General features: G+C 40.7%; 1 protein-coding gene across 7 annotated transcripts in view; it reads right to left on the reverse strand.

The window, feature by feature from the left end:
* Window positions 1-15435, reverse strand: part of LOC121938644 (glutamate receptor 1-like) — a 148677-nt gene that overhangs the window by 81727 nt on the left and 51515 nt on the right. For all 7 annotated transcript variants that reach the window (XR_015778855.1, XR_015778852.1, XR_015778853.1 and 4 more), the window contains one exon: window positions 13160-13294. Coding sequence is in view for 3 of the 7 variants with exons in the window: in XM_088088065.1 (XP_087944191.1) it covers window positions 13160-13294 (135 nt within the window). In the remaining 4 variants the exon portion in view is untranslated. The remainder of the gene's footprint in view (window positions 1-13159; window positions 13295-15435) is intronic.

Consider the following 15435-nt stretch of genomic DNA (forward strand, 5'->3'; position numbering starts at 1 on the left):
CACAAGAGAAACACCACTTCATTTCCCCTCCTCCTCCTCCTCCTCCTCCTCCTCCTCCTCCTCCTCCTCCTCCCATCTTCATCTGCACCTCTGGGAGGGCGGTGAGTTAAAATGTTAGTTAGCTGGCTCTCATCAGCGGCTGCTCAGAGGAGACAGTTCAGAATAAAAGTGCTGCAGGCGCAGAGGAGCTTCACAGCTCGACACTGACATCATTTCTTCATTTTTAACCCCTCGTCTCTGTTTGTTGGCTTTTTCTCTCTCTGTATTTTTAGTTTTTAAGGAAAAATCGGCACAAAGACAAACATGCCGCTGGTATATTTAACATATTCACCATCTTAGTTTAGCGTGTTTGCATGCACATCCAGCTAAGGTTGATGAATGCCGTCAGTTCTGCAGAGAGACTTCTGAAGTTAGTGCTACATTAGGAGAGGAAACATCAAAAAAGGGTGCTTTGCTCCAGAGGTAGAAAACCTACATCGACCAGAATGCACTGCGTCGGATCAGACCGACAAACGCTCCCGTTGGTGGGTGACATTATGCGACCTCATCCTAACCCTAAAACACGTTTCTTAAATCATTTGAGGTGAGAAATCTGCAACTCAGCAACAGAATATTCGCTTATATTCGCTCAGCGCTGCTTAGTTTCGCCATTTTATCAAAGTTCAGTCGGCCTCTGTTTTACTGTGTGGCATTAAAACAACTCTCGGGAAACATTTTAGCAGAGAAATAAGCAGTGAAGCGACATTATCTGATTTTAATACGTTTTGTGATTTTAGGACTTTTTCACATTAAAAACATATTTCCGATCCTAGTAGGTGACATCTCTGCTAATTTCTGGCTATTTCAAAATGCAGAAAACTGCTGCCCTTAAGTGAACCTGTACAATGAACGCTACCAAAAAATAAAACAGTAAATAAATACAGGCATATTTTTGTGTGCTATAAATAAGCATGTGCTGTGGAAACAGCAGGATGAGCAGTGCTCAGAAGTATAAGTACTGCTTTTCACTGTCTCAGTACTTACACTTTGTACTAATCTGATAAGCAACAGTGACACGACAGACTTATGAAGCAAACAAAATCCAGCATCTAACTCACAGAAATACAGATGTGTCACATTTTGCATTGAAAGCAGAGTGAGTCGTGAATATTTGCAGCAGCGAAGACTTCTCTTTTGAGTCGACTCCGTGTCTAGACAACCTTGTTTAATTCTACAATCCTTCAGGTGAACACCGTGACGGAGCGAGTTAACAGCCCGAAAAATTACCTAACCAAAAAAAAGAAAAAGCAAAAAAACTTTCATTTTCTGTTCTCTCAGGACTTTTCCTCCGTCTCTGCTGACGGCTGGATTTTCCTGCCGCTCTGTCCCAAACCCCATTTACTTCAGACCGGAGGAACAAAAAAAACCAATATGTTGTCATGAAAACGGTCTCGTCCTGGAGTTTTTAATGCGGGGCAGAGTTCACGAAGCCATCAGCAGAGCCTCGGTCTGAGTTAACACGAGGTCACACTCAGGTTCGAGCTGCAGTCACAGCCTTGTTACAGGCTCTTTTAGACACGAGCTCGCTCTTCCTCGCTCTTCCTCGCTGCTTCTCCTGATTCAATTCACTCCTCTTCTATTCAGTCCTCCTCATTCACTCGTGCTGGCATGAATGCTGCACTGCGCTGTATTGCCAAAGTGCCGTTTCTCCACAAGATGTCTTTATTGTTGCAGGGACACATTCGTTACCGTCCAGACGTCCCTCTCTCTCTCCTCTGGTCATCTGCAGTGACTCTAAAGGTCACGACCTCTGCCCTCGTGTCTTTTCTCAACCTCAGGAGTTCAGCTCATTGAAGAAGCCACATTTGAGAAATGTGCTTGTCTTGGTAAGAGACAATAGACAAGAAGATTGATAAACCAACTGCACGTGAGTCCAGTCCAACGCCAAATTTTCTCAGTTGCAAACACAAGCCAGCAGTCCTGATGGTGGCACCACAGCGACTTTATAAATCACACGCTACAGCTTTACAACTTACAACAAAATGATTTTAAAAACTGTAAAACTAATTCAATCTCTCTCTTTTGGCTCAAATGACACCAAACTTGCTACAGGATGTCTTCAGACTGTCCAACACAAATCATCTACGCAGATTTTTGATTTATCAATCAAAAATCTGAGCTTACAGCGCATCAAATGTTTGACTGTAAACGCTGCTGTAATCAAATTCTTGTAAATTCTTGCATTCAAATCTTCAAGGTTCACAGAAAATTGACAAAATTTTGTGAGTGTAACATTTCAGAATTGTATCTGAAAAATTGACTTTTTTGGCAGCATTTTGAATTCTGCCCTCATGTAAACTACTTTAAACATCAGTTTTTCACTTATGGATCGAATCAATCTTTGTAAAAACAAATGATCAACATCTCTCTGCTGTCTAGATGAAGTCTGCAGATTCTCATCATTTCGTTTTGATGAGTGAATTTTTGGCAGCGGTTTGAAATCTGCCTTTCCATGCACAGACAGCTGATATCCTGCCCCCTGCTGGTCGGCTCAGTCACGGCATGAAGCCGTCTGCTTTCTCTCTCTGCATGGAGCTCACTGGGATACTGACTTGTCCTTGGTGTCTGAGGTTGAGAGTTCAAACCTCATGTGATGCAGAATGCACATTCACGCCGCTCTCAGCAGCTGTGGTTGTGCTTATGGTAGCTAGGAGAGGCGGCTAACGGCTAAGGTATTTGAAGTGAAATACAATAGAAAGCATTACACGCCATCGGCTGTTTACTTTCAAACTTAAATTACTCAGAGCGTTTTGCTGAGAAGCAACTTAACAAAAGCAGCTTGCACAGACACAAGTATACTTTCAGAGCTGAACATGTAACTTTTTAGCTTTGCTCTCTGAGGCTTTCAGGTCCTTATTTGTTGTGTCTCTGCAGCACTGACGCTGAGTGAAGCTCCGTGTCTTAGCGACGTCAGGAGAATATCAACTGACAGACTATCGCAACACAGCCCGCGCAAAAACCTCGCTCAAGTTGAAACATTTCAACAACAAAAATACGTGTCTTTGCGCCATCCGGCCCAAATATCTTGTCTGTCTGCGTCTTTGCATTGACTTTGAATAGAAACTCACACACGGTTACACAAAGTTGTTCATTGTCTTCCAATTCATCTGCTGCTTGCTGCTAAAAATGCCCGGCCATGACTCAGTGTCATGCAGCAGCTGTTACTATAACATATATTTCTCTTAGATAGAGTTCAGAGAGCAGCCTTCCACATCCTGAAACTATCCTCTAGTCTTTTCTTCAAATCTTTGGAAAAAAAGTAGAAATCTGATGGGAGATATGATAAGCAGAATTGGTAGAGTTTAAACGATACCCAGCCCTGCTGTTTATGGACTCCTGGACCAGTTTTCGCTGTTGTGTGGTGCTTCCTGCAGAGCGTGTCTCTGCTTGCAGCTTTGTGTTGTCAAACTGATGTGAAGTTTTTCTTAAGTTGTAGTGAGTTGAGCTCTCAGGGCCTCCTTACACACTTCTTGATTACGGCTAAAGAAATATCACCTTTCTGTTTAAAAGACACTATTGTTTGTTGACTGTTTGAAGAAGGAAGTTGAACACTTTGTAGGAATAACAATCTCCCCCCGACCTCGTCAGGTTATCTCCACATTCACCGCTCAGAGAGGACAATAATTATTCATATTAGCGCTGTCAGGAAAACAAACTGTTCAAAGAACAAACGGCTAATGCTGCTGTTTATCTGGAGAGGACAGACTCATTTTATCTCTGTGAACTGAGCTCAGAGTCTCAGCTTCAGAAGCTCACAATCTCTCCTGGACTCCAAGTGCTGGATAATAAACACAAAGTCAACAACAGCACTGGTGCTTAATAAGCATAAATAAACAGCATGTATGCACGGTCTGCAAAATATTAGCAGCAGAAAACACTGAGTCAAAGGAACAACACAGGAAGGCAATATCAAAAGCATGAAATATATGCAAATGAGAATTATCTCGCCAACAAAGACGGCGGCAAAGTGGAGCAGTCGGTAAATACAAGAAAAGGAAGGAGACAATAAGAAATTGTCCAGACCGAGACAGGGACAGAGACAGAGGCGTCCTCTGAGGGTTCAACGGTGTGACAGATCTGAGACACATCACAGGTTAGTCACTGAGCGCCTGTCTGATGACGATGACGATGATGATGATGATGAAGACTCTGTTATATGTGTGTAATTCTATATCAGGGGCCACTTTTGCAAAATGACAGGAGGCCAGGGGCCAGTCGCAGAAGCCTCATTCATGTTTCTAGGATTTAAGAAATTTCTGTAATTTTTAGACATTTCTGTGATTTTAGAACATTTTAGGATTTCAGGACATCCGTAGGATTTTAGGACATTTCTAGGATTTTGGGCAATTCTTGGATTTTAAGATTTTTGTAGGATTTCAGAACGTGTCTAGGATTTCAGGACATTTCTCAGATTTTAGGACGTTTCTAGGAACCTAGGACATCTTGAGAATTTTCAGATGTTTCTCCGATTTACTGCTTCTCTAAGATTTTAGGAGGTTTGTAGGATTTCAGAACATTTCTAGAATTTTGGGACATTTTTCAGATTTTAAGGCCATTTCAAGGATTTTAGGGCATTCGTAAGATAATTCATAAGGCAATTCTTGGATTTTAAGACGTTTCTAAGAATATAGGACATCTTGAGAATTTTAGGATGTTTCTAAGATTTTACAGCATTTCTAGGATTTTGGGAAATTTTTAGGATTTTAGAGGTTTCTTAGATTTAAGGGTATTTCTAGGATTTTAAGACATTTGTAGGATTTGGGGACATTCCAAGGATTTTTGGAAATTTCAAGGATTTCAGGACATTTCAAGGATTTCAGGACATTTCAAGGATTTTAGGGCATTCTGTCCATGATGTAAAGTTACAAAATGAAAGTGAAGTTATAGAGGTTAGGTCTTGACAGAAGTTTACGTAGTTAGGGGTATGAAGAGAAACACGGTGAGGATATGCCATAAAATGAGTCAAAATCCACATGGTTCTGAATCTTTGTCTCTTTGGGAAAGTCTGGCTGCGTTCAGCGTCAAATACAGCTATGAAAGACGACTTTTGGCAGAAACTACAAAATAAACGCAAAAGCGGCTATTTGACGACTTCAGGCTGGAAAGACATCGAGCTAAAATTGGTTGCGGTCTATCGTGTAATCTGACGTGTCTCTCAGCCGAGTAAAACTTTGTGACTGACTGACAGGGTGACCCTTGAACAGACAGTGTGAGCCCAGAGTGACAGTTTTCAGAACCAAACAACAAGAACTACTCTCATGACTAACTATAATGTTGTTAGCACAGACATTTTTAGAGTCCAGTGAAAAGCTGTGCCTCCATTTTTGGCGGTGACGTTAGAGGACAACGCTGATTCTCTCTCAGTGGAAATAAAAGTGTAAATACATCACTACATTACAAGTCCTGACCTTCTGTTGATGCTGAAGCGTTTTCTCTTTACAGTAACAGCAGCTGTTGTCGAAGCAGCTGCAGCTTTTGACAGGAAGCTCACAGCTCATTTCATTTATACGATGTGAGAGCTGAACTCCCCCGAGACGCTCGGCTGCTCCCCCACCACCCTCCTCCTGCACAGATGCACCCTACTGTCCCTACTGTGTACTCTGTACTATGGAATACTACTGAGTACATACTGAGAAATAAACACAAAAACGATTCCTCTTGGTCTGTACGTCTGACAGTGACTGACTGACACTCAGCTCAGGTGACAAAAGTGATTTCCTTGCTACCTCTGGATGGTTTATCTGAGATTGATCTTTGCTCCTCAGCTCTCCTGAGGGAGGCTTTGAGGGAAACAGATAAGATTCAGTAATCTGAAAAATGAGAATACGATTCCTTTTTACAGGAGATAAAGAAAAAGACAATCGTGAGCAGCAGCAGTTTCCTCTGGGCAACAAAACGTCTGATGAGATTACTGCGACACACTGAACTGTGTGGACTTCAGGTCCACGTGTTGCAGCTTGATGACAATCGGAGTAAAACCCGTTTTACACCAAACACAGAGTTTTCCTCCGAAAATAATAATGGATCACTTGCACTGTTCCCTGTGTGGATAGTTGCCATGCAGATTAAATTAGAGGGTTATGTGAACCCTCCTGAAATTTCTGGGATTAAGGGACTTTGTTGGATTTAACCTTTCCAGGATTTCAGGACATTTGTAGGAGTTTAGGACATATCTATGATTTTGCAATGTTACTAGGATTTGGGGACATTTCTGGGATTTTGGGACATTTTTTAGATTTTAGGACATTTCTAGGATTTTAGGATGTTTCTATGACCTCACAACATTTTAAAGATTTTGGACATCTCTGGGATTTTAGGACGTTTCTGGGATTTTAAGATGCTTTCAGGATTTTAGGACATATCTAGGATTTTAGAACATTTCTATGATTTTGCAACGTTACTAGGATGTTGGGACAATTCTGGGATTTTGGGACATATTTCATATTGTAAGACTTTTCAACAATTTAAGGATGTTTCCAGGATCTTAGGACGTTTCTAGGATTTGAGGGTGTTTCCAGGATTCTGGGATGTTTTTGAGACATTATTACGAGTTGGGGCATTGCTCCGATTTCAGGACGTTTCTGGGATTTAGGACATCTGTAGGATTTTAAGACAATAGTAGCAAGGACCTCTGCTGGGTGTGGGGGATCAATTCGATAAAAAGCTCTATTTACATGCTGTTTTATGCACTCTGGCACTTTATGAGAATGAGAGTTTTTCCTAAAATGTCGAACTATTTCTTCAATATAAAAATGTTTCCAGTTTCCCAGGAGTCCATGTGTTATTTGCAGTTATTTTATATCCCTGATCCGGTTTACTGTATCTGAACTGCTGTCAGTCCTGCAGCTCGTCGTCACTGACACTAATTCCTGATAAAAAAAAGTGACTTTCAGTTGTGTCTCTGAGCATAAGTTGTGTCTCTGAGTATAAAAGTTTGAGGTGTCAGATGCAGCAGCAGCTCTGAGTCTCAGACACATATTTGTTTTTCTACCTCAAAGCGCGTTGAGGAGATGCAGCCGTGCTGCTCTGCTCCGACTGCAGAGTCAGTCTCACAGGAGGCAGAGCTCAGTCTGTTTTACATTTCACACAACAACACAACGGGGAGAGGAGAGAGGGGGAGTTCGTAGTAAGAGAGAGGTTGGTACACATGGTACAGTTTTACAATTTGCATTTTTTCACATCAGTAACAGCAAGTGTGTTTCATCCACCTGTTTGTTATGCACATTTTCAATCTGTACATTAAATAAACCTGAGTTGAAACGCTGCATATTTGAGACAAAAAAACCTCTCTGAGGGGTAAAAGTTGTTTTTTGGATAAAAGCAGAAACAGACTGAGTGAATAAATGATCATGCATGTGAAGTATGAAGAGTAAAATCATGATGTGTGTGGAGCGATGAGGAGACTGTAACCTGCCTCACATTAACACATAAAACCAGGTTTTCTTCCACATGGTTTTTCATTCTTTGAGCTTTTTCGTTGGAGCTCTTTGAATCTTCTCTTTTTCTTCAGCAGTGGCGAAAAGTAACTTTTACTCAAGTGCTGTACATTTGGTTTTTAAATTCTAGCTTTATCTTTTTAACCTGTTGTTGCTGCTGAATCAGTTTGACATTACAGTTGGGTCAATTTCCAGTCTTGCCGGTCTGGTTTCATCCGGTGTACAACCTTAAACCAGTTTAATTTATGTAAATGGAAGTGTAGCACCCTGTGTTTGTTTATTTTTTGGACATTAATGAGTTATTTTATTAAAAATACTAAAACAGCAGCAATATGACAACATTTTGGATTTGAAGTCAACGAAAGAGCGTTCCTTACTGGCTGCATTATATCAGACGCTCGCTTTGAAAGCGCTGTAGCAGACAAGGACCGGCTGATTCATGAAGTTGAAACGGGGAGTTATTTATTTGAAACCTGCTTATTTCACTAAAAAAACTTAAACACAGAGTGAGCTGGCTGGAGGGAAGTTGCCGGGAAGCTGAAATTTTCTGCTAAAGTAAATGATCATAACTAAAATGCTGCTGGTCATATTGTTTGTCATTTCCAGTAAATCTTATGATATAAAATGTGTGTTATCTGTTTTAAAAAAATGCTGTCGGCTCTTCAACATTTTCTTTTTACGTCTCCAGTCTGATCTGGAGCGCACAGCTGATAACTAAGTGGTTTGTTTACATGAAGTAACAGAAGTGCATTTTTAATGGACTCAGTGAGGACAGAAAGCTCCGATGATACAATATGCTACTTGATAGTTGGACCTTGAGAGATGGATAGAGACAGACAGAATGAGACAGACAGACTGATATAAAAGGACAGATGGATGGAAGGGGACAGACAGATAGAAAGAGAGAGACAGACGGATAGAAAGAGAAAGATGGACAGAAAGAGACAGACAGATGGGCAGAAAGAGAGAGACAGAAAGAGACAGACAAATAGAAAGAGACATATGGACAGAAAGAGACAGACAGAAAGAGACAGACAAAGAGAAAAGGATAGATGACAGATGAATAGAAAAAGAGACAGATAGAGGCAGACGGATACAAAAAGACAAAGACAGAAAGAGACAGACAGAGATAGAAAGAGACAGCAGATGGATAGAATGAGACAGACTAATACAAAGAGACAGATGGATAGAAAGAGAGACACAGACAGATAAAAAGACAGCAAGACAGAAAAAGACACAGCCGGATAAAATTAGACAAACAGACAGGTGGATAGAAAGAGACAGACAGACAGACAGACAGACAGAGACAGAGACAGAGACAGAGACAGAGACAGAGACAGAGACAGACAGGCGGAGGGTTGTGTTGAGTGTCCAGAGGGCAGGTGAGATCAGCTCAGGTGCAGCAGCTCCGTCATTCAGACTCTGTTCACGTCTGCTTCAGAAAAATAACCTGCAGCTCTGAACACGGCGAGGACAAACCTTCTGCTACCAAACGTCTCTCATTAAAACCTCAAAAATAATAAAAACCTCTGTCTTCTGTTTGTCCCACGAATCCTGTCTCATTAAAAAGTAAAAGATAAAAACCTCTGTCTTCTGTTTGTCCCACGAATCCTGTCTCATTAAAAAGTAAAAGATAAAGACCTCTGTCTTCTGTCTGTCCCAAAACTCCTACCTGATTTTTTTCTAATAAAGAGGTAAACTGAGGTTAAACGAGGATCACGTCTCAGAGTCTGATTACGATGTCTCACCTCACTGAGTTTGACACCCTGAACGCTCCTCCAGTTTTAACCCTTTTTTTGATCAGCATCAACTTTTCTTGTGCTGCATTCAGACACCTTCACGAGTATATAAACTTTCGAAATCTGAAACTGGTTTGCTGACTTTTGAAAACATGGGAATAAAAAAGGCAAGCGAGAACTTTTTCTGCAAGAACTGTAAAAAAATTAGTTGATTTTGAAAATTATTTTGAAAGAGGCAATTAAAATTATCTAAAACTGTAATTATAACTGTATATTTAAGACTATCTTACAGAACTATTACTATTTTAAGCCCCTTTCCAGGTCATTTCCTTGTTTGTTTGTTTTCTTTTACTGTATTTTTCTTTTTTCTTATTTAAAGCAAATTTTCCTGTTTTTTTCCTTTTACTTATTTTTTCAATTATTTCTCATTTTTTGCAAATTTTCTTGTTTTTATTGTTATTTATTTAATTTTTAATTAAATTTTTTATCTTTTATGTATATTTTTGAAAGACATCAAGCCAACCTGCTCAGGTATCAAAGGGTTAAGAATCTGAACGATATCAGAGGAGCCGCTCTGTGGGACTCTACGGGAATACATGAAGCATGACTCAGCAGAAAAACACCTGTTGATTAATAACCACTGTGAGAACTATCTCAAGTTTCCAAACATCAAGCTGGGAAACACATTTTGGGAATTCGGCGGCCCTGCTGAGCACTAAAACTGAATGAGAGAGCATCGTTAAAATCTCAAAACGAAACTAAAACCTGTTTAATATTCTGCAAAATGTAGTTTTGATGTTGAAGATGCAGATTGGGACTTTGCTTTTCACTGCGGACGCTGATGTCACGCTGAGTTTATACTCTAAACGTTTCTGTTTTATAGGATGATATATAGGATTTTCACACGTGTTAAATTTGACTTCATTGAGAAGTGGAAATTAATGACATCACGTCCCAACAGTGAACGAGCGTCCGACTCTCAAGTAACATCAAAGCTTTCTGTCCACCGTGAGTCCGTGAAATACGCACATCTGTTATGTCATGTAAACAAACCACAAAGCTATCAGCTGTGCACTGGACAATAATCTGGAGACATGAAGACAGATGGTGACTTTCTATCTTCCCATAGCTGCCAACATTGGGCTGTGAGGAAGAGGGAGATTTTATAGGGTATCTGTCCGAATGGCCAACTCGCAACATCCCCGTCCCATAAAAGCCGACACCACAAATGAATACATTAATACAAGCATGTAAACTAAATGACTTTCAATGAGCCTTTAATCCATCGCTCACAGTAAAATGTGCTTAAATTTAAATCACAAAAAATAGCAAGTGCACACATTGTGAAAGTGTCAAAAGGGAGAAAGTATGAGTTATAAAACTCATACTTTCTCCCTTTTTTTCACTAATATATAAGTGAAAAACAAGTTTTTGGGGGTTTTTTTTGTTTTTTTAAAGAAAATGATTTTGAAAAACTGCTATAAAAACTATATTAATTCCAAAAAAGTTATATTATTGTATGTATGTAAATATTATTGTAATTCTTTTTAAATAAGCTACAAGCGTAGTTTTACCCTAGCTTTTGTCTTTTTTCCCTTCAGATTTTCTCCTGGCTTTTTAAAAATAATTTTCTACAACTACATTTTTTATTAAGAACTCAAAGAAATTTGCTGAGGGTTCAAAGGTTAAACACTTGTGAGAGGCACCTGAAACCAGCACAAGTAAAGAGATGTCATCCAGGTTTTAAAGCGTCAAACATGAATATAGCTGTGTTCACAACAGCAGGAGTTTTTTGTTGAAAAATGTATAAATAAGCATAATTATATTCTGCAGAATTATATCATAAATAGAGTTATAGAACTTTTTAGAGAGACAGTTTAAGTGTTACAGAGTTTGTTACAAACTGCTCCTTTTAATAAATCTTGCAATACTTATAAATGAACGTTGTAAAAAAAATCAAAGGTATTAAAACATCTGTGAGAGTTTCGTTTAAAAAGCTGCCATCAGATGAAGGCAGCTGCTCGTGTCATTATGCCTTTAGATTTTAATTCAGGTGTAATGAAGCTGGCTGCTAAATTCACCGTTTCGGCGGCAGAATAAAAACAAGGTCAGCACATTGTTCTGTAAACCTGCTGCAGCGCGCTGAACGCTCCCCGGGGCCACAGTCCATTTAGTGCTGAGCTCCCTGCGGTCTACGTCCATTTACTGCTGCTGACTGCTCTTTCAAAGCCGCCCTCCTTTTAGAGCTATTTTCCATAAACCCAAACTCTGCTGAATGGAGTCTGGAAGGTGGAAGAGAGGCGCACTGACCCGTGATGGGGACTACAGCGGACGGTGACCACCTCATGACACGGTCCAATGTTGCACCAACAACATAACCAGCCGACAAATCCAGGGTTCATTGTACACTTCCAGGACTTTGAGGCAAATGTTAAAGACCATACAATCTCTAAAAAAAGAAACAGATACTCCTTTTCTGTTCTCTTTCATTACAATATATTAGCTTTTTAAAAAATATATATTATCAAAAATAATAATAAATTCAGAGAGAGATTAAAACTGAATATTTAAATATAGTTTAGGGACTGTTATTTATGAGAGGTGGGGGTCAAGCACATTTGTTTATATTGTCCTTTTTTTTTCTTAAAACTGTTTTCAGATCTGGTCCGTGACAGACCGACAGCCCGAAAACCCGACACATCCGGCCTCGGTTATTGCTGACATTGACGCATAAAATATCAGCTGCACAAGAAAGACTCCAAAACGAACTCATACAAAACACTGATGCAACATCGGCATCCAGTATACATTTCCTCCGGCTGTTACAGTTTGTGCTCTTGAGCGTCAGTCCAATGTCGTCTCTCTGTGAGCTCAGTTTTTGGTCTCCACCGACTCCTGATGGAAACATTTGACTCTTTAGCCGCTAAAAGCTCCACCACGTTCACCAGCTCGTCTCTAAGGCCTGTTTCACACAGCACGCGTCAGCAGTGCATGACAGCAGCGTCACCGAGCTGCAGGGTTGTAGCTGCATTGCTGCTGTGTTGCTGCTGCGTCGCTGCTGCGTCGCTGCTCGCAGCTATATGTGCTGTTTTTCCACATTTATAAGCACATATTCCCCTCATTTATGAAGTCGTGCAGCTCCTGCACAGCTGACAACATGCTCCTGTAAATGTTTCAAAATAAAATGCCTTGTATCAGCAACTGAGGGGATTCTGTCCACAGAGACGTTGTCAGAGGGCTTTTGTTTTGAAAGGGAAGCAAGGAAGTTTGAGTAAAACAGACGTCTTTGTATTTCCTCTTCTCTGTGACAGAGACTTCAAACTGCAGTAAAAAGTGGTGTTGAGTCAATATTATCATCAAAACACCGTCTTTACTGTCTGTGTCTGCTGACAAAAGTGCGCGGCACGAGTAAATAATCGGAAAGTCCCCGTTTCTCTGGATGTGCTGCAGCTGATACGCAGCTGAGACGCGCCTGACTGCTGCTCGGGCGGTGTGAATGCTCTAACTTGATAACATGAGCGCTGATATAAAAACAACACGTTCGGCGCTGCTGACGCCAAACTGTGTCCGTCTGCCGTTTGCTGCTGAGAAGGTCGACTTCAGTGAGTTTATCAGACTGAATCAGACGGGGAAAAATCTAACTTAGGAGATATTTGTCAAATCACAACCTCAGCCGAGTTGCAGAGTCGCCGTAATTATCTTCAGGGTCGACACCGCGAGCAGCACTTTCTCATTTGATTCAGAATTCATATAAAAAATAAATCCATAAAAGGTCACAGAGAGAACATTTGGCTGAGTTACTGCACCGAAGTGTCATCGCTTAAAATGCAGCCCGAGCACACGCCAGGTCTGCGGATCCACGATAATAACAAAACACATTTTTACGTCCTTGGCATTTATAAAAAACATCACAGCAGAGAGGAAGACTCCTCTGTGTGAACTTACAGGCGTAGGTCATGGCGAAGCTGCTCCCCGTGTCCACCATGTCCACCTGTGGCACCAGTTTGGGGACGTCCTGGTGCTGCGCCAGGGCGAAGCGAAACACCTCGTACTCATGGGAGCCGGTGGGGAAAAGGCCTCCTGTTTCACAGAGATAAACACAGCGAATTATTTACTGTCACGAAGAGCCGAGGAAGAAAAGAAAGACGAAACTTCACCTCAGTCCGCCAAAACAAAATCTTTGCACTGTACGATTCTGCAAACCACAAATATGTCACGTGTGTACATTTCATACATATATCGGTGCTTCTAAAGTGACGCAGTATCTGAGCTGACTCTGTCATCTGCAGGACGAGGAGACGGTGGACGGTGTGACTCTGAGAGACGCCTGCAGGGCTGCAGATCTCTGCTCAAGTCTTCATGTGTTTTCTAGGGGTATTTTAGGCCCGAAATGTGGGCGTCTAAAGTGGGGTCAACCAATATTGGTTTCTCGGGGCTGATGCACATACAGATTATTAGTAGTTAATGAGACCGTTAACCATTTACAAAAAAATGAAAAGTTTTCTGTCGATATTTACTCCAGAACAAAACTTTGTTGAAATGCCTTAAATATCAAATGTTTAATCAAAACTGAAACGTTCAACATCAAATACAGCAAGTTCCCTGCTACTTTTTTGATAAAGTCAAATGAAAATTTAAATAACAAATAAATGAATAAAAATAGCTCCCAGTACTTTTACAAAGTAAAAGTCCCTCCCATGCTGACACTTTAATAATCGGCCATCATTTAATTAAATGCAGATACAGATAATCGTCAAAATGCCAAATATCAGCCCCAAATTTTTCCAGCGGAATTTGGAAATCACACATTGGTGTTTTTAGCAACCCACCGCTGTTTTTTTAGCTGCATCTTAGGTATCAGATGAGGATGTTTTGTAGTTACCAGCCACTGTTTTTCCAGCAGTTTCAGCACCAAATGTGTGTTTTCAGTAACCCGTCACTGTTTTTCCGGCGGTCTTTTAAGCTCCAAACATGGGTGTTTGTTAATCACTTGTTGCTGCTCCTCCAGCTGTATTTTAGGCGCCAGATGTGTTTTTAAGCAACGCCTTACAGTTTTTCAAGCAGTTTTTAAGAACCAAATTTGCGTGATTTTTAGCGACCCCCTGCTCATTTTCCAGCTGTTTTCTGAACACCAGAGGAGGACGCTTTTAAGCCACATATGGCTGTTTTCCAGTGTTGCTGTTAAACAGATGTGGGTGTTTTAGCAACCTGTTACTGTGTTTCCAGTGGCTCTTTAGTGGCTTTTAGCTGAATTTTAGGCACTAAACTTGTGTGTTTTTTCAGGCCCCGCTGCTGTTTTTCAAGCGTAATTTTTTGGCCCCAAACAGGGCTGTTTTTTAGCCAACTGAACAACAAATAGTCATTGTTTTTTACAGAGACATCACTGCATTTCCAGCCAGAATAGTGCAACAAAAAGCAGGAATTTTAAGCCGAAACAGAAGGTTTTCCTAACCATGAGGTTAACGATTGGTTTGCAGAAATTTTAATACCAACATTTTCCCTGACTGGTTTGGCTAATAACTAAATACCTAAACTTAAAACTTACAAGTCTTAACCGACCCGCTGAAGTCTTCCTTTGACTTGTTTTTGTTTCTTGGCGTGTTACCGTCCTCGTGCACACACACAAGATGAGACTCATTCATGAAGCCACTGCTCCACAGCGCTCCCGGTGGCTCGAAACTTCTGATCAAAGTTGCACTAACAGCTCAGCAGACGGCGGCTGACACTGAGTTTAGCACCGCCACTATAAATAATCAGGTCTGCATTTTGCAGTAATTGCGGTTCAAAGCCTCTTTTCCCGGCGCTCATTCACTCCACTTTTCGCTCCACTCACTCGCTCTCGACATGATGATTTTAAGGGTCGCTGTGAAATTATCTCAACACTTAAACTCTGGCTGATGGACCCTCTTGTCTTCTCGGCGCTGAAGTGTGCAGAGGCAGTTTTCATGTTTGATTGCAGCCACTACATTCAAATGTTAAAATCAACTTTTTCTTCAGCCGCTGTAATGACTCCATCTCACACAGAAAAATCATGTTGTAAAACATTCTGGTTTTGTCTTTTCTAAACCTTCTAGAGGTGCAGCTTTAATGCAATTATTGATTAGCTGATCAGCATCTGTTTTTTTTAAATCTTAATTCTCTGGTTTCAGTTTCTCTGCTGGGAGAATCTTCTACTTTTCTTTGTCTTACTTTGACAGAAAATTCAGTATTTTTGGATCTCT

Source organism: Plectropomus leopardus, chromosome 15, assembly GCF_026936395.1.
Source record: "Plectropomus leopardus strain MGB_pleo_1.0 chromosome 15, ASM2693639v1, whole genome shotgun sequence".
NCBI classification, from domain to species: Eukaryota; Metazoa; Chordata; class Actinopteri; order Perciformes; family Serranidae; genus Plectropomus; species Plectropomus leopardus.